The 20,187-nt window shown below is 41.6% G+C and overlaps 1 protein-coding gene across 1 annotated transcript in view; it reads left to right on the top strand.

Moving 5' to 3' along the window:
• The window catches only part of LOC140227778 (glutathione hydrolase 1 proenzyme-like), a 62,213-nt gene that overhangs the window by 22,429 nt on the left and 19,597 nt on the right, over window positions 1-20,187 (top strand). The window contains exons 5-9 of the mRNA XM_072308175.1: window positions 11,815-12,007; window positions 15,968-16,128; window positions 16,603-16,752; window positions 18,647-18,783; window positions 19,093-19,286. Of these exons, the coding sequence (XP_072164276.1) occupies window positions 11,815-12,007; window positions 15,968-16,128; window positions 16,603-16,752; window positions 18,647-18,783; window positions 19,093-19,286 (835 nt within the window). The remainder of the gene's footprint in view (window positions 1-11,814; window positions 12,008-15,967; window positions 16,129-16,602; window positions 16,753-18,646; window positions 18,784-19,092; window positions 19,287-20,187) is intronic.

Raw genomic sequence — 20,187 nt, 5'->3', positions numbered from 1 at the left:
GGAAAATATCGTGTAGTCTTACCAAACCATACGCCTTAAGAACGGCATCGGACTGGAAAGAACAAGACTAGAATACGGAGGGAAAAAAGTGGACACCAGCTTGTCAACCAACGGCGCACTACGTTTCGGGCAAACGGGACTGCTGTGGCCGTGAACATGGTGTAAACGTAGCATAAGAGGTCACTTTTACAGAATCGAAGAGGCTTTGTACTTGCTTCTTTATTTCGATCTTTTAATCAATAAGAGAGAGTACTCTCCCTGATCGGTACTCTATAATATTCGGCAGAGTATTGGAATAGGTCATACTAATTGAAGTTTATGTTATGTTCGTACGAAGGTCAATACGTCTTTCATTCTACTTCTGTTCTCAAGCGCTAGACTGCATATCAACCACACAAAGCGATGCACCGAAGATTTCTCCTGTATCAACAGTTAGACGTTATATCGGCACCTCAAAGACCTTTGACAGTACCAAGATTCTTTCTTTTCTGTATGCTTTATGCGAACGCATGAAAGTATACGTACTAGTATACGCACTATCAACAAGCAGACTTGTAAAGCATATGACTTACGATGATCCACATGCTTCTTTCATGGGTCTTCTCTTGTTTATGTAATACATCCTAGGAATATACTTCCGTCACCTAAAATATATATAATTCTGTTGTACAAGCAGATGACCCCTCGATGCCCATCATGAGAAACATATAAATATAAATCCGAAGGTTCCTACAAATCCAAAGCAAGGATCCACCTGTATATTCATGACAAATTATTAATTATCACCGATTCGTTCATCACTTCGAAATACGGAAAAAACGTGTTTTCTGAGTTTGTAAACACACACACACAAACAAACAAACAAAAAACAACAGCCATTCGACGCAGCCGCAAAGTTGATTTGGATGATGTAGTCAGTATACATTGATGATGCATACGACCCGTCATTCTTATGTTCATGAAGTGCATTGATCTTTAATAATCATTGGCAGAGAAGTTGTCATTAGCTCTTCCTGCAAAAATAAGGTATAATGTTTTGATTATTTCTATCCATGACACCAAACCCTATAATTTTTAAAGTTCTCTAGGAAAGCAAGAGTCAGAAAATTAGAACTTAACTTAAATTTTCTTACCTTTGACCTCCACCCCTAACATGTGAGGAGGCTTTTTCCTTCAGTTCATATCTTTTTGCAAAATAATGAAAATTCAAAGCTGAGGTTGTGGCAGGAAAATGCCCTTTGAAATTGACCTATACGACCATTATCATGTTCATGAAAATGATTATCCATCTATTCCTAACCGGTCCATCAGTTCACATTGCTACAGGTCATTCCTAGCTGAAGTTGTTCCTTGATGTATAACACTTTTGAAGAAATATAGTGAGTTTGATATTTCATCACTATAATGTAACGTAAATAATTGTCTATTTATTCTATAAACTATACCATACTTTCGCTCGCAGTTGATGTTACAGCATAATTGAGTAACTGAAAGCGTGTAAATTAAATCTGTTCGACTGGACTTACTTGTGAAAATCACGGAGAGAACAGTTTCGTGACTCGTCCGAGTCACTTCTTCAGCTCTGTCTGGCTGGCGAGCATTCACCCGTGGAGGGTGAATGGGCGATTTTACTGCCTCTATTGTCTGTACGTCGATGAATTTTGCGGATCACCGACTTGTATGTTGGTGAAAGGTTGTGTCGGAGTCCCCCTCCCCTGTTGAGTGAAGGATTTTCCGCATTCACATACATGGACTCCTCTTTCAAACCACCTGGTTTCCTTGTCAGTGATGTCGACCTCTTTGTCCTCAAAATGGTGCCCCGTGTTCTTCAGGTGGGTGAACACGGCCGACTCGTTCCCAGCTGATCCGGATCTGCGATGTTGGTAGAGACGTTTGTGGAGAGGCTGTTTGGTTTCACCGATGTAGTTTTCTTTACAGTCCTTTCTTTGACACTGTATTCTGTATATTACATTGTTCCGTTTGTGTTTCGGGATTTTGTCTTTGAGATGAACTAGTCTCTGTAGAAGAGTGTTGGTAGGCTTGAAATATACGGGAATCCGGTAGGAGCTGAAAATCCGTTGGATTTTCTCTGACAGTCCTTGGCAGTATGGGACTGAAACTCCTCTGCCTCGTTGCTGGGTTGTGCTACTGGTAGCCCTGTCTCTGACGTCACGTTTGCGAGGGTGAAGGGCTTTCTCAATGCTCCAGTTTTTGTAACCGCAGTTCTTCAGGACGGTTCGTAGGTGTTGATGTTCCTTTTCCTTTGTCTCATCAGAGGAAGGGAGGTAGGATGCTCTATGAAACAGAGTTCTTACAACTCCAAGTTTGTGAATAAGTGGGTGGTGTGAGTCGAACAACAAGTACTGGTCTGTGTGTGTGGGTTTGCGATAAACTGAAGGACACAAAGTGCCGTCCTTGTTAACCGTGATCAAGCAGTCCAGGAAAGGGAGACTGTTGTCCCTGATGTTCTCCACGGTGAACTTGATGAACCGATCACAGTTATTGATGTGCTGAAAGAAACTGTCCAGTTCAGCAGACTGTATCTTGACCCATGTATCGTCAACGTACCTGTACCACTAAATGAATCTAGAGCTGATGTTTCAAAGTATTCCATATACAGGTTGGCCAGGACTGGAGATATGGGTGAGCCCATGGCACAGCCATGCTTCTGTTTGAAGAAGGCACCATTGTACACAAAATACGTTGTGGACAGACGCAGTTCGAACAGTTGGCAAATTTGATCCGGGCTTAGTTTGGTCCTTTGATGTAAACTGGTGTCACTGCTCAGGCGTTCCCTTACTACTTCAATGGCTTTGTCAGGAGGTACACTCGTGAACAGTGCAGACACATCAAAGGAGGCAATGGTCTCATTCTCCTCATTTTCTTTATGTCCCGCACTTTCTCGATGAAGTCCCCTGAGTTCTGGATGTGATGTTCCGACAAACCAACTAATGGGCTCAAGATGGATGTTAGTTGTTTGGCGATGTTGTAGGTGACACTATTGATACTGCTGACGATGGGTCCGAGGGGTGTATCCGTCTTATGGATCTTTGGGAGACCATAGAAGGCTGGGATGTCATCCCCAGGGTAGAGACTATAGTACAATGGTTTGTCGATGTAACCCCCCATTCACCCTCCACGGGTAAATGCTCGCCAGCCAGACAGAGCTAAACAAGTGACTCGGACGAGTCACGATACTGTTCTTTCCGTGATTTTCACAAGTAAGTCCTGTCGAACAGATTTAATTTACACGCTTTTAGCATACTACCTGGATGAATCAAAATCTACATCGATATATGGAGACTCATTTCGGCAAGGATTGCCTATGGCTAGTGCGAGATTATGAAAAGACGTCGAGAAAAGTAGCCAACTATTGTAACCATCTTCGGTTTAATCTACGCTGCCTACATTCGGACATCATAACCGCGCAGCCTATTGATTAGACCGCCAGTGAAAGGGTTTCGCGCCAATCGACATTTCACGGAACGAGTTAGAGGATATACGCCAGCAGTTACGTACACTATTACCAGCTGACGTTTTCGAGAGAGTTTCGGAGTTCACACAAGACGTGCAACATAGCCAACATTACCACTCCAAAGTTCGCCAACAACGTAAATACATCCGACTTCTAACTCAGAAAGGCGGTGTGCAACTCTTAGCAGACACCGACACAAACTGGAGGAACCGTAAGTCGAACCGTGATTTTCATTCTCAAACAGACGTGTGGGTGAAAAACTTATCAGATAAACAGCTTAATAAATCAGAAATCTCGGTATTAGCTCGAGGCTTAACTTTTGCAGTCTCCCCCGACTCCGTACCATACGTAGACTACATAACTGCAACGGAATTGGCCTAACAAGGTCGACCAGACTACAGCCGAGGAAGTGAGAGCTAAGGTAACTGCTTGTCTTTCTGGCGCCAATCCTCCAACATCCAATATATCCAAAGAAGAAAAGAAGGCCCTACATCAACTTTCAAAGGATAAGGATATTGTCATTTTACCAGCCGACAAAGGTAGATGTACCGTGGTTTTGAACAAGACTGACTATGATAAGACAGTTAACGGTCTTTTGAGCGACAACAGCACCTACGAACGGCTAAAACGAGATCCGTCAGCAGCCTTCAAGAAGCGTGCACTTGAATGCATACAACTAGAGAAGGGGGAGGGGTTACATCGACAAGCCATTGTACTATAGTCTCTACCCTGGGGATGACATCCAAGCCTTCTATGGTCTCCCAAAGATCCATAAGATGGATACACCCCTCGGACCCATCGTCAGCAGTATCAATAGTGTCACCTACAACATCGCCAAACAACTAACATCCATCTTGAGCCCATTAGTTGGTTTGTCAGAACATCACATCCAGAACTCGGGGGACTTCATCGAGAAAGTGCGGGACATAAAGGTTGAGGAGAATGAGACCATTTCCTCCTTAGATGTGTCTGCACTGTTCACAAGTGTACCTCCTGATAAAGCCATTGAAGTAGTAAGGGAACGCCTGAGCAGTGACACCAGTTTACATCAAAGGACCAAACTGAGCCCGGATCAAATTTGCCAACTGTTAGAACTGTGTCTGTCCACAACGTATTTTGTGTACAATGGTGCCTTCTTCAAACAGAAGCATGGCTGTGCCATGGGCTCACCCATATCTCCAGTCCTGACCAACCTGTACATAGAACACTTTGAAACATCAGCTCTAGACTCATTTAGTGGAACAGGGCCCTCCCACTGGTACAGGTACGTTGACGATACATGGGTCAAGATACTGCGGAACTGGACAGTTTCTTTCAGCACATTAATAACTGTGATCGGTTCATCAAGTTCACCGTGGACAACATCAAGGACAACAGTCTCCCTTTCCTGGACTGCTTGATCACGGTTAACAAGGACGGCACTTTGTGTCCTTCAGTTTATCGCAACCCCCCCCCCCCACACACACACATACACAGACCAGTACTTGTTGTTCGACTCACACCACCCACTTATTCACAAACATGGAGTTGTAAGAACTCTGTTTCACAGAGCATCCTACCTCCCTTCCTCTGATGAGACAAAGGAAAAGGAACATCAACACCTACGAACCGTCCTGAAGAACTGCGGTTACAAAAACTGGAGCATTGAGAAAGCTCTTCACCCTCGCAAACGTGACGTCAGAGACAGGGCTACCAGTAGCACAACCCAGCAACGAGGCAGAGGAGTTTCAGTCCCATACTGCCAAGGACTGTCAGAGAGAATCCAACGGATTTTCAGCTCCTACCGGATTCCCGTATATTTGAAGCCTACCAACACTCTTCGACAGAGACTAGTTCATCCCAAAGACAAAATCCCGAAACACAAACGGAACAATGTAATATACAGGATACAGTGTCAAGGAAAGGACTGTAAAGAAAACTACATCGGTGAAACCAAACAGCCTCTCCACAAACGTCTCTACCAACATCGCAGATCCGGATCAGCTGGGAACGAGTCGGCCGTGTTCACCCACCTGAAGAACACGGGCACCATTTTGAGGACAAAGAGGTCGACATCATTGAAGGAAACCAGATGGTTTGAAAGAGGAGTCCGTGAAGCCGTGTATGTTAATGCGGAAAATCCTTCACTCAACAGGGGAGGGGGACTCCGACACAACCTTTCACCAACATACAAGTCGGTGATCCGCAAAATTCATCGACGTACAGATAATAGAGGCAGTAACATCGCCCATTCACCCTTGTAGAGCCCACTGTCAAAATCGACCACTAATGTCAAAACAACCACTAATGTCATAACACGTCGACGACAAATGTCATAACAACCACTAATGTCATAACACGTCGACGAAAAATGTCATAACAACCACTAATGTCATAACATGTCGACGATAAATGTCATAATGACCACTAATGTCAGAACACGTCGACGACAAATGTCAAAATTTCAATTTTTACTGCAAATGTCATAACACGTCGACGACAAAATATAAATGTCATAATGACTACTAATGTCATAACACGTCGACAACAAATGTCAAAATCGGATTAACCACAAATGTCATAACACGTCGACGACATAGACATGTCAAAATTTCCATTTTTACTGCAAATGTCATGACACGTCGACGGCAAATGTCGAAAGCGGATTAACCACTAATGTCATAACACGTCGACGACAAATGTCAAAATTTCCAAATTTACTGCAAATGTCAAAACGCGTCACAGGGGCGGATCTAGGAATTCCGTAAAGGGAAGGCGCCTTTACAAAATCAAAGGCTGGCGAGACCCCCCCCCCCCATTTTCTTATTTTTATTTTTGTTGCGTTAACAAAATATAGAGAGGGGGCACCAGAGGGGGGATGCGCCCTCTCTCGATCCGCGATTGCGTCAACCGTAAATGTCAAAATTGGATTAACCACAAATGTCATAAGAGGTCGACCACAAGTAATGTCAAAATTTCCAAACTTACTGCAAATGTCATAACGCGTCAGAGGGGCGGATCCAGGAGTTTCGTAAAGGGGAGGCGCCATCACAAAATTAGAACTGCTGCACTCCCACCCCATTTTTTTTTCATTTTTTCTATTGTTTTAACTAAAGAAAAAAAAAGAGAGGAGTCGCCAGAGGGGGATGCGCCCCCTTCTCGATCCGCGATTGCGTCAACCACAAAATGTCAAAACTCATTGCTTGCATTTTAGGGGGAGATACAGGAATTCCGTAAAGGGGGAGGCGCCTTTACAAAATTAAAGCTGCCGCAACCCTACCCCATTTTTCCTTTTTATTTCTGTTGTTTTAACAAAAAATAGATAGGGGGCACTAGAGGGGGTGCGCCCCCCTCGATCTCAGATTGCGTGAACCTCAAGTTAATGTCAAAACCCATCGTTTGCATTATAGGGACGGATACAGGAATTCCGTAAAGGGGAGGCGCCTTTGCAAAATTAAAGCTGCCGCAACCCTACCCCATTTTTTCTTTTTATTTCTGTTGTTTAAAAAAAAAGAAAAGAAAAGAAGGGGGCACCAGAGAGGTATGAGTTTCCTCTCCATCCATAATTGCGTCAACCACGAATGTCAAAACTCATTGCTTGCACTACAGGGGCGGATCAAGGAATTCAGTAAACGGGAGGCGCCTTTACAAAATAATTAATAGGGCTGCCGCACCTCTCCCCAATTTTATGGTTTTATCTTTATTGTTTTAATAATAATAAATAAAGAGAGGGGGCACCAGAGTCGGATGCTCCCCCTTCTCGATCCGCGATTGCGTCAACCACAAATGTCAAAACTCATTGCTTGCCTTACGGGGGCGGATCCAGGAATTCCATAAAGGGGAGGCGCCTTTACAAAATTAAAACCTGCCGCAGCCTCTCCGTTTGTTTGTTTTTTTTTTTTTGGTTTTATTTCTGTTGTTTAAAAAAAATGAAAAGAGGGCACCAGAGAGGGATGCACCCCCTCTCGATCCGCGATTCCGTCAACCACAAATGTCAAAACTCATTGCTTGCATTAGGGGCGGGTCCAGGAATTCCGTAAAGGGGAGACGCTTTTATAAAATCAAAGGCTTGCGCAAACCCCCTCCCCCTTTTTCATTTAATTTCTTTTGTTTTAATAAAAATACAGAAGGGGAGGGGGTACTGCGCCCCCTCTAGATCCGCGACTGCGTCAACCACAAGTTAATGGCAAAATCCATTGTTTGCATTACAGGGGGCGGAACCAGGAATTCCATAAAGGGGAGGCCCCTTTACAAAATTAAAGACTGCCGCACCCCCCCCCCATTTTTATCTTTATTTTTTTCGTTTAAACAAAAGAAATAAACATAAATAAATAAGGGGGGGGGAGTGCGCCAGCCTTTCATTTTGAAGAGACGTCTCCCCTTTACGCTTTACGGAATTCCTGGACCCGCCCCTGTAATGCAGCAATAAATATTGATCTTTGTGGTTGACGCAATCGCGGATCGAGAGGGGGCGCATCCCCCTCTGGTGCCCCCTTTCTATTTTTTGTTGTTGTTAAAACAACAGAAATGAAATGAAAAAAAAATAGGGGGGTAAGGCAGGTTTTAATTTTGTAAAGGCGCCTCCCCTTTACGGAATTCCTGGATCCGCCCCTGTGATAATGTAAGCAATGAGTTTTTGGTGTTTGACACAATCGCGGATCGACGGGCGCATCCCCCTCTGATGTCCCCTCTCTTTTTTTTTTCTTCAAAACAACATAAATTATAACAAAAAGATGGGAGGGGGGAGGGGGTGCGCCAGGCTTTAATTATGTAAAGGTGCCTTCCCCTTTACGTAATTCTTGAATCCGCCCCTGTAATACAAGCAATGAGTTTTGACATTTGTGTTTGACGCAATCGCGGATCGAGGAAGGGGCGCATCCCCCTCTGGTGCCCCCCCTCTCTCTCTCTCTTTTTAGTTAAAACAAAATTAAAAAGGAAAAAATGGGGGTGCGGCAGCTTTAATTTTGTAAAGGCGCCTCCCCTCTACGGAATTCCTGGATCCGCCTCTGTAATGCAAGCAATGAGTTTTGACATTTGTGGTTGAGGCAATCATGGAACGTGAGGGGGCGCATCTTTCTCTTGTGCCCCTTCCTTTTTTTTTTTAACAGCATAAATAAAAAGAAAAAAATGGGGGGGGGGGTGGTGCAGTAGCCTTTAATTTTGTAAAGAAGCCTCCCCTTTACGGAATTCCTGGATCCGCCCCTGTAATGCAAGCAATGAGTTTTGACATTTGTGGTTAACGCAATCATGGATGGAGAGGGCACGCGTCCTTCTATGGTGCCCCCCTATTCACTTTTTTTTTAACAACAGAAATAAAAAGAAAAAATGGGGAGAGGGTGTGGAAACTTTTGACTTTGTAAAGGCGCCTCCCTTTTACAGAATTCATGGGTCCGCCTCTGTAATGCAAACAATGGGTTTTGACATTAACTTGTGGTTGACGCAGTGGCGGATCAAGAGGGGGGCGCGGCGGCCCCACCCCGTCTCTGTCTTTGTTAAAACAAAAGAAAGAAAAAAGAAAAAGAAAGGGGAGGGGTTTCGCTGGCCTCTGAGCTTGTAAAGGCGCCTCCCCTTTTCGGAATTCCTGGATCCGCCCCTGTGACGCGTTATGACATTTGTGATTAATCCAATTTTGACATTTGACAGTTGACGCAATCGGTACCCCCTCTCTATATTTTGTTAACGCAACAGAAATAGAAATAAGAAAATGGGGGGGGGGGGGGGGTCTCGCCAGCCTTTGATTTTGTAAAGGCGCCTCCCTTTACGGAATTCCTGGATCCGCCCCTGTGACGCGTTATGACATTTGCAGTAAATTTGGAAATTTTTACATTTGTCGTCGACGTGTTATGACATTAGTGGTTAATCCGATTTTGACATTTGTCGTCGACGTGTTATGACATTGGCAGTAAAAATGGAAATTTTGACATTTGTCGTCGACGTGTTATGACATTAGTGGTCATTATGACATTTGTCGTCGACGAGTTATGACATTAGTGCATGGTTTATGACATTTGTCGTCGACGTGTTATGACATTAGTGGTTGTTTTGACATTAGTGGTCGATTTTGACATTAGTGGGCTCTACAACCCTCCACGGGTGAATCGCGCTCGCCAGCCAGACAGAGATGAAGAAGTGACTCGGACGAGTCACGAAACTGTTCTCTCCGTGATTTTCGCAAGTAAGTCCAATCGAACAGATTTAATTTACACGCTTTTAGCATACTACCTGGATGAATCAAAATCTACATCGATATATGGTTGAGTAACATTTGACCATAAAACTGGTGCCACTTTGGTCCTGGCTCAAAGGAGGCCACATCTGGAAGTACTAGTATTACAAATACACTAACTAATGAACATTTACTCAGAGCATACTTTGGGTCTTACAGTGGGGCATGGCACCCACAAATATTTGAAAAAAAAATGAAAATTGGCCTTCAATTTTCTTTCCCCCGACCCCAACTAGGGTCCGAAGGCACCTCCGGATCGGACATGAACGCTCTTGAAACTACTATTACCAATGTACTTACCTATACCACTAACTTAGTTCCTTCACTTCTGGGTCTAGACAGGTAGACTTTAAAAGATTCGTTGGTTTCATGGCTTCGGAGAGCCCTTGGGGCCCCAATTAGTGGGAATGGTGCCATTTGTACAAATGTATATTCTATCCCCATGAAAATTTGACGGTACGTTTTGACGAAGGAAAAAAAAAAAAAAACCCCAAACGTGAAAATTTGATTCAAACTTGGTCCCTGTAGGGTCCCGAGGGTGGCATCCCCGGATCCACCGTGAACAAACTTGAAACTACATTCACCAATGTACTTGCTCAAAGCACTAATTAAGCTCTATCACTTCTGCATCGAACCCCCCCCCCCAAGTTTTCAATAATACCTTAAAGACGCTCAATCGGAAGGTTACATGAACATATTTCAGCCGCAGGTGGCGCCACGTAAACTCGCTTCCGAAGTTACTACGAAGCGAAATGTGTGTGTGCGCAAGACATCCCTGCTGCAATGCATCGCGCTATAGTATCTCGATTCCTCGCTTGAGCGCTGAGCTCAGCTGAGATGTGTACGTACTGTACATGTGAATTGCATGCATGTAGCGATCGCAATATCGCCGGCCGTACTTATAGCGCCTGAGCTGCCTTTACATAATTATGTACATACGTATACGCACCTTCTATAGTAGCCTCCTCTCATCATCGCATCGTCGATCGTCGTCACTCGTCAATTATACTCGTCAGATCAGATCAGACTAGAGTACAGCTACATACCACAATCAGTTGACAATAGATACATGTGTGCAGGTAAATGTGAGGATGGCCATCATGGTCGATGACACATCGTCATGGGTTGCGGACATGACCGCTGAGCTGTCTATTTTGAACATGGACGATTGGGTCGGAGACCCTGTATATGTAATTGCTCAGGCGTTTGTAAATACAAATCGGGGAAGCGGCTGTGCCCGTGCAGGGCCAACGGCCACAGTTGCACTGCACAGTGTACCTGTGGCCGTGGTAAAAGGGGGCCGTGGTAAAAGGGGGCCGTGCACCAACCGACACAACGTTTCGTCATCTTCTGTAAATAGATCTATATCTAATCAACACCAGAATCAAATCACAATAACATTGGCAATAACTCTATCTTCTAATTAGTAATTTGTCTTGAATAATATCAAATTGAAATGTTTGCTTACTTGTTCTTGTTTTCAGAATCAGATTCAGTGAACAGAAACTGTCAGAAACTAACAGAGAACTGAAAGGCTGTAAATAAGTGTAACTGTGATTGTTAACAAATTGTTTATACTATAAGAATTGCATTTTGCATTTTCAAGATAGTTAAAAATACACATGCAAGGATTCCCATCGAACATGGGCATCACAGATTTTTGAGTTGCCATCTTTAAATGGGATACTAGTCTTTGATAAAGTGAAAGAAAATCGATTTTTTATTTTCTTACAACTTCAACTTCAAGTAGGGCCTAAAATCTAGATCTATCATCTACAGTTCTAGATCTAGACTGTCGTGGTTTTCTACTGAGCTGCAAATCGCCTGCGACGATTGAGCGTCTTTAATAATTTCGGGGCTTAGGGGCCCCATGCGCCACGAAGGGGGTGAGGGAGGATCATGTCCATTTAAAAGAAATCGAGGTCCTATCACCCTTCCTGCCAAATTTGCTGAAAATCCGTTATGGGGTTTTCAAGAAGGAACTAACACTGTAAGGAGTTTACGCACAATGAACGCCGGACAATGAATGGTTGCTGTTGATCGCTTGATCAATTTGTATAATCAAATCGAATGGTTGTCGTGATTCTTCTATTTATAATAATGTAACATTTTGTTTCGGTTTGTTATATCTAAGGTGGACTGAGTATTGCCACACCCGGGGAGATAAGAGGCTATGAGCTTGCACACCGGCTACATGGCAAGCTACCCTGGAGCAGAGTATTTGAACCTGCCATCGCCATTGCACAGAATGGTTATTATATCGATGCAACCATGGCCAAAGACATTACAAATGAGGAGGGCTATATACGAGCCGACGAGGGTTTGAGGTGTGGAGGATTCGTAATTGTCATTCACTCAAGCACAAACAAACCTCTCCATTCATCATTACCACTGGTATATTTCAATTTCATCCATTAAATTTGATGTAAATCAATTTTCATGTGTTTCCACGGTGCATATGCACTCTGCCGGATGACATTTTATGCCAAACAACCATTTTAGAAGTAATCTGACTCATTGTCATCGAAACGACGCCTACGCGAGGGAAGGGGAATGGCAAATCAGGAGACAAATCTAGGAAAGAATGAGCTCTGTAAATAGAGGTTGGCTGGGTGACATCAGTGACAGCATGTTGCCTGATTATCTATAGTGGCTATTGCATGACTGGTTAAATTTATTTTGCAGTGTCTTCCTTTCAGAAAAAATACCACAGTAAAAACATTGGTTAATGGCTAAAATTTCTTAATGAATGATCAGGCCCCTACTATTAAGTCAAATAAAAAATCAAACATAATCGAGTTTGAGTTTTCTGCGTTCACAAAGAATATGTTTGATTTCAAGAAAGAAAATCAATCATAAGTACAATGAATCAAACATGAATTTATGTATTGATAAAAGTAAAAAATAAGTGCCTCGAATCATACACAAGGTGCAGGCTAAAATGTCTTTGCGAAAATAAATTTCATCGTTTACAATGGACAACAAGTAGTAGAAAACAACCGTATCGAATGTGATTCCTTTCAATCTTCAGCAAGTTGTGAAGAGAATTCCATGGACTTTGAATGACGTACTGAGTAGATACCGAAAAAAAATATGGCGAAATGAGGGATACCTTCTGTATACTACTAGTACTACAGTCTAGTACCAAGGCCAAGACAACAGTATCCTAATGGTGGCATATCATTGGCAAAGATGGAAGGGAATATATTGGTCAAATTATCAACTTCTGAGCAATTAATGAATATGCATGAGTCTCATAAAAACTTCTGTATTGACACTGAGAGAGACTGAAGCATCATAAATCAAAGTTGTGGTCATTATCTGCTCTCAATTTCAAATGTTGAATCATATGTTGCTATCAAGTTAAATACAGACCGGATTTGTGACCACATATCCTGATTTTGTATCAATTTATTAACTGTATATTATAGCAGAACTTTTAGTAATACCACACTGAATTTCAGAGCCACTAATAGTCTACAGTGTCAGTCAAATTTTAACTCTCTGTACAAAACCTGAATTTTACACAGGAACCAATGATGTGTATGTGAGTGTGTATTTCCAATGACCCTGAACAATGGACATGGATACCACATGCTCAGAGCTCTGCTCCGAGCACACGAATGCTTTAATTATTCATGATGGATTGCTCTGGGCACTGCTAGACTGAATTCCTAGCAAAGGGTGAAATGCATGCACATGAAAGAAGTAAGCACATGTTTCCATGTGCTTGCATACATCACATTTAAAGGGGATGACTAGTAACTGATCAGTGGGAATCAGTGGGAATGCTAGGGGATGATTGTTCCAATCCTTGTGGGATTCATTTAAGAGTACATTATATATCTATTGTTGTGTGAAAATTATTTGCTTCAGAATGGTCTCATATTCAAAATAGGTGCAGTTCAGTGTTTCCAGGTTAGCATGCCTGTACAGTGTCGGGGCGATCGTTAACGGGCCGTTAACGATCGCCCCAGATAATTTTCACACAACAACAGATACATAATGTACTCTTAGAATCTCACAAGGATTGGAACAATCATTCCGCAGCATTCCCAGATTCCCACTGATCAGGTACTAGCCATCCCCTTTAAGAATGTATACAGACTAGCTGTGACAGTGGAATTCCTCATGAATAAATAATGGAGCATTCAAATCCTGGTCATTATCCAGGACCATTGTTTGGGTGTCAACTACACACTCCCGTACACACCAATTGACTTCTGTGCAAAGTTAAAGTTTTGTACAGAGGGTTGAAAATAGAGCAAAATCTGAAACCTAATGAAAATTTATGTTTAATTTAATGATACTGAATGATGCTGTCATTCTAAAATTGCCTCCAACAAAATTGTACACTATTCAGCTATTGCTCATATCAATGTTGGTGTTATCTGATATATAGTTTTTGAACTATTAGGGATCAAAAGTGGAAAATGTTTTTTGTAACACCTAGTATTATTGGCAGTACTTTACTGACGACAAGAACATGACATAAATAATTATGATGTGAGTATCATCGTTTTGGCAATTTTGGTAGGAAGATTATTCATTTTTACCCCATCGCTTCTTAGCCAATTGAATATACCCTTGAACTTGTGAATTTCCGTCAAAACAGTCCAATAGGGCCTATAGGGTCGGCACTGCGATTTTAAAAGTGGGGGAGGGGGCCCAGTTTATATTTCTGGTGGCACTTCCGGGTTTGCAAAAAGCCCCCTTCCCCCTTGCACCGGCACTGCAATAAATATACAATGCGACGAATATTAGGGGGCTTCAGATTTGCGACGCGGACGACGATTGCATTGGCCGTTCTCCTCTCTCCCTGCGTCGTGTTGAAAAGTAGCTGTAGAGGATGCAACCTACTGATGCAACCCTACAAAAAGTAAAATGTCGCCCCCATATGATCACTGCGTCAAGTAGTTCTCTGTGTCGTGAATTGAGCGGGGGTAAAAATGACCCAGAACGCGTAGTGAAAACTCAGACGACGCGAGCTACAAAAGTGGCTACAAAAACGACGAGTTTGGTAAGCAATTTTGCCAATGCGCAGACACTTTTCCCCCTCTGAACGTTCGTGTCGCAAAAATCTAAAGCTCCCTATTGAGAGAGTCTCAGAGAAGTGCAAGAAGAAACTTCCTAAGTATAGGAAGCGCAGCAAGAGCCACACGGGCGCCTGAAATCCAGCCGCCGAATTTGCGAGTGAAAAACTGTACACTGTGGTGAAATATATCTAGGGCCTACTAATATTCACGTACTTGCCTTGTTTCTTTCGTAAGCGGAGTCGAAAAATCCGTAAAGGAGTTATATATTTCTACGATCATACTGGTAATAGCTCACAGACTTTAGAATGCTTAATTCTTCTTGGCTATTACAGGGGATTAACGAAGTTGTAGACGATCGTGAAGACAACAGAACGAGCAAGGGAGATCGATAATTATTTACGTTTGATCCTAAGGTTATGTTTGATCAGGGCCCCGTTTCATAAAAATTTGATATGATAGCAACTCTTGCTGGGATGGCAATTGTCATGGTAACGGCAAGAATCCAGCTTCCTGATTGGCTGTTGTTTTGGAAGTTGTCATTCCAGCAAGAGTTGCTATCCTAACACCTTTTATGAAATGGGGCTCCTTGAGTTATGTTTGATTTCTACCAAGATTGAATGCAATAGGGCCCAGCATTTCAATATTTTCTCTCACATGTAATGGAAGATATTGCGTCATTTTGTATTTTGCTGCAAGAATCCGTCATGAGACATCTAAGGTAAGGTGTTTTTTTTTTCTTTCTTTTTTTTATACGACGGTAAGCGTGGAGTGTGAAATGATTCAACATTCACAACTTGCGGGAATATTTGTCATCTTTGTATGAGTATGGCACCAAAAAAACTAATTTTCAGTTTTATACAAAAAGAGATTAAAAAGAAATTACCATCTGCATTTGTGCTTGAACGAAGAGTTATATGCACTATATTCTTTTCTTGGGTCCAGGTATGCTAATTGCCTTTAAAAAAAACAACGCTTGAATAAAACTAACGGCAAGAACCCCCCCCCCCCAAAAAAAAAAAAAAAAAAAGAAAAAAAGAAAAAAAAAGCTGATGTGACACTCACGAGAATGCCCTCTTCTCGGAAGCCTTTAAGTGAAGTGGCAATTATCTCTCTTATGGCTTTCGGGTTTTTCATACCTAGCTGCATGGCAGCAATTACGACTAACAGTTACATCATTAAGACTCTATCGTAATTACTTTATAAGTGCTAAGGTTGCATTATAAAATGAGTGTGATATAAAACCATTCACAGGTCACTGTACGTCAAGGCAGAAGGTAAATTGAAAGGTGAAGGAGACCTCGTACAAAATCCGCTGCTTGCCCGGACTATGCAGAGACTGGCCGTAGAGGGCCCTGATCTCTTCTATGATGGAGATATTGCTGGAGCGTTGATCAATGAGACCCGCGGAATAGGTAGGAGCCGCTGGACGAAAAACAAAACAAAACCCGTAAATAGCAATTATTATAGTCATACCTTAGCTCACAAAGGTACTGCCCAAGAATAAACATTTTAAAAGGAAAACAAAAACAGTTCAATAAAGTCAGAATGTAAACTTTTGTTGATTATTTTCATTAGTCTAGACCTTTGTATTTGCTCATTATATCATTGTGGACTGTGTGCCTCTTTGCAAATGAGAAAGATCAGAGAGCCACATTACTTTAGCTACCACGTCCACTGAACTTCTGAAACATATTGGTACTGTAACAAACGATCAATATTTCACTTTTATACAAAGTACGATTTTTTTTTCTTTGAAAATCCTAGCATTACCTACGAAATATTTTGCAGCATTTTTTTTTTTTTTGATTATAGGGGAATTGTAACTATTATGTGCATATCTGTAATTACGAGAACATAATGGGCAGCGTTATTTACAACTTCCATAGGTGGTATCTTGACGTTGGAAGACATGTCCATGTACCGGGCCTTAACGAAGGAACCACTATGTGTCCGCCTACACGACGGGCTCACAGCATACACTGCTCCACCGCCTTCCAGTGGTGTGGTTGCACAGATGATTATGAATGTTATGGATGGTAAGAATATATTTTGCCTATAAGTCATCGATAATAATAATAATAATAATTGATATGATTTATATAGCGCCAAATCCACTCTGTAGAGTGCTCTAGGCGCGGAAGGAAGAGAAAGTGAAGGAGATAAAGAACATACAAACTTCAAAATAATGAGTAATCAAAAGGAGGCCTTAAACAGGTGAGTTTTTAGACTGCTTTTAAAGGAATCTGATGAAGAACATTTCTTTTTTATGGCTGAAGGTAAGTTATTCCATAAGGTGGGAGCAGCATGGGCAAAAGCACGTGTGCCCCATATTGTAGTGAATCATAGAATTATTAGAGAACCGGAGTTGGATGAGCGTAGAGATCTAGCAGGGATGTAATCATGGAGTAAGTCAGTGTTATACTGAGGAGCAGTGCCCTGAATGCAATGGAAAGTCAATAGTAAAATCTTGAAAATAATGCGATCTTTGACTTGTAACCAATGAAGTGATCTCAGAAGAAGAAATCTAGGAGGAAAAAAAAAGTTTGGTTGACAAAATAGGCAGTTAAAGGTGTAAAACGCAGGCGAAACATATATTTCTCAAGTATCAACATCTTGTCAAAAAAAGCCTTAGTAAAGTTTCATAGAACTTATATTGTCCTCAAGTTAAGAGTTCTTAAAAACACGTGTTAAGTAGTATTCAAATCACATTTCAACATAGACAGAATGACAGAAAATGCACTTCCTGGGTATATCGTGATATTTGCACAATGAAACATTGAAATTTAAGAAGTACCAGCTGCAAGCTCCACTTGTCACACCAATATATATATATGGCTGGTGATGCCCTGTCAGGAAGGGATTCTCACTGTCCTGATGGATGCTACAAGTTGTTCATATTAATAGAAACTATATATTTCCCTTGTTAAGTAATAAAGACGTGTAAAAGTGGCAGGTATGTAGGCTGTATGCTGATGGACACCGGTAATTAGCTAATAGCATTTTATGCATCTTATCAAACCCAAGCCTGGTTAAAAACAACGGCTAGTTACAGTCCTCCACGGAGGAAACGAAAAAGAAGCAACAGCAACTGCTTCTATTTTCGTCACTTCCGGATTTTCTGTTTCTTTTGACAATGCTTAGGATTTTTAAAAGGGGGGGGGGGGGGTTAATTGGTGCCACACTCAGTATGTTATAATGTTTAGAGTCCTCTCAATAACCCGTTTGAAACAGGCTGGAAATACGTTTTTTGTTTTTGTTTTTGTTTGTTTGTTTGTTTGTTTTTTAAACATGGCATTTCCATCTTAACCGTTTCTGTTCATTTGGCATAATAATTAAGACGGTAATCTAACACATGTATGCACCAAATGTTCTGTCACGCTAATTACAGAATGTGCCATGTGACTTACATTTTTTAACAGCATTCCTTGATAGTTGCCAGTGTGGCATAAACCTTAGGGGTATCAAATTTGTATTGCACGTAGCATGCCTCAGGTCTAGCGCAGAGAATTATACGAAAAGCAAACTAAAGAAAGACATCAACACCCTAATTGGTATATAGCTTATCACGCAAGTCACGCCAAAGAAATGGTGATTACAATACACACATGTTTTAGAGCTAAATGTTTTTCCTCTTTCCTACATATCAATGGTCTTTTTTTTAAAGCCAACTGAATAGGCCTACTGGAAAATTAATCCCGAGAACCAGTTAAGAAATGGTTGTCTGAAGAAGGTTTTAGTTGAAAAAAAAAGTGTCACACGAGCCTGTGTGGATTGCCTAGTGGTTGTTTCTTTTCACGCGTATCCTAGCAATTTACAAGTTCACAGCTTTATAGCAACGGATAACCAAAACACAGATGAGAATTCGATCGTCATTTGAAAAGAGAAGTCAACTGTCAATAACCCTTGACTTGTTTGTATCAATTCAATTAGAGTATGGCTATACGGCATCGGACATATCTACTCCTGAGGACGAGACATTATTGTACCACCGCTTCATCGAAGCGACCAAGTTTGCTTTTGCGAAGAGAGCAAAGCTCGGCGATGAGGAATACGTCCCTATCCAAAACGTAGGTATTCTTTCGACAGTGTCGCCTTTCACTTATGTTGCAAAGCTGAAGCAAAACTGTATATGCCCTAGGCGAGTATCATATATTAATTGATAAGTTGAAAACATAGTGCAGTGAGTTCAACATTGTATATGTAGAGATATCTACAATCCAATTGGACCTTCCACATTAGAGTATAAAGAAAAAGGCAACAACTGCATGAAGGTGCCTTGAGATACCTACATAAATTCACATGTCTTGACTTTCCCATGAATTTTCCAGACTGTAATGTTCTACAAAAATATAAATTCTGCCGATTCTTTCATGCAGCTTATATCTAACATGACGTCAGAAAGTCTTGCGTCCCTCATACGTCAAACGATCGATGACAACATGGTGACGTATGCCAATGTACAGCAATATGACGCGCCTTATGTGAATGCATTTGATGAAGGAACGTCGCATCTCTCTGTGGTTTCGCCAAACGGAGATGCTGTAGCAATGACTAGTACCATCAATAATGGGTAAGAAAATGCCGTAGAATTTGCCAGCTTATAAAGTGTGACTGCCGATCTTGATAATGGGATTAAGAAAGGATAGAGAAGACATCATTCATATTTCGTAAAAACTATTTTCTGCTCATGAAATTATCTTATTAGCGGTTATGGACTTTTTTATGCAAGACTCGCAGTGAAAGATGAAACATTCATGGACATAATATTAAAGCATTTGAGCCAAAGAATAGTATCATCAGTATTGAGAAACGAGTATAGGCACACAACACAGGAGTCAAAGAGTGGTTGACAAATGGACTCTGAGACTGTTACTATGCATTCATGTCTCTTTTGCATACTTTTGTCGATCGCAGGACCGAACGCCTGTTCCAGCAAACAATTTCATCACAATCTTTTTTCATACCGTATAAATCTCGTGTTCTCTGTAAGCAATGATATTATTGCAAAAGCTGTTAGCTTAATCAGACTTTATCTCTGAATTCCAAACGGCAGAGTAAGAGTTACTCTTTCTCGCCGAGTGGTATCTTCTCTTATACTGCAAGGTCTAAATACATCTTTCTAACTCTCTAGCAGCGCAAAATGTTCTGGAGTATGTAAAGCCTGATCTACATAAAGAACCAGAGAAGAGACGAATTTGGGTAAAAACAATAGACATACCATTATTTTCAGATGCATCTTTAAAAAGGAAACTCAAAGAGCATGGGTGAAGAAGCAAACCATTACTCAATAACGCACATGTCATGGCCCGAATTCACGAAGATGGTACAAATGAAACCATGGTTTAAACCATGGACAAAAACCATGGAGCGCCAAGTGTTGCACGGAATATTTCGTTATGAAATTGGTCATTTCGTCCACAAAATGACCGTTTCGTTAACGAAGTTATCATTTCGTGGACGAAATGTTCATT

This window comes from Diadema setosum, chromosome 4, assembly GCF_964275005.1.
Source record: "Diadema setosum chromosome 4, eeDiaSeto1, whole genome shotgun sequence".
Taxonomy (NCBI): Eukaryota; Metazoa; Echinodermata; class Echinoidea; order Diadematoida; family Diadematidae; genus Diadema; species Diadema setosum.
This window is presented reverse-complemented; position numbering and strand designations above follow the sequence as displayed.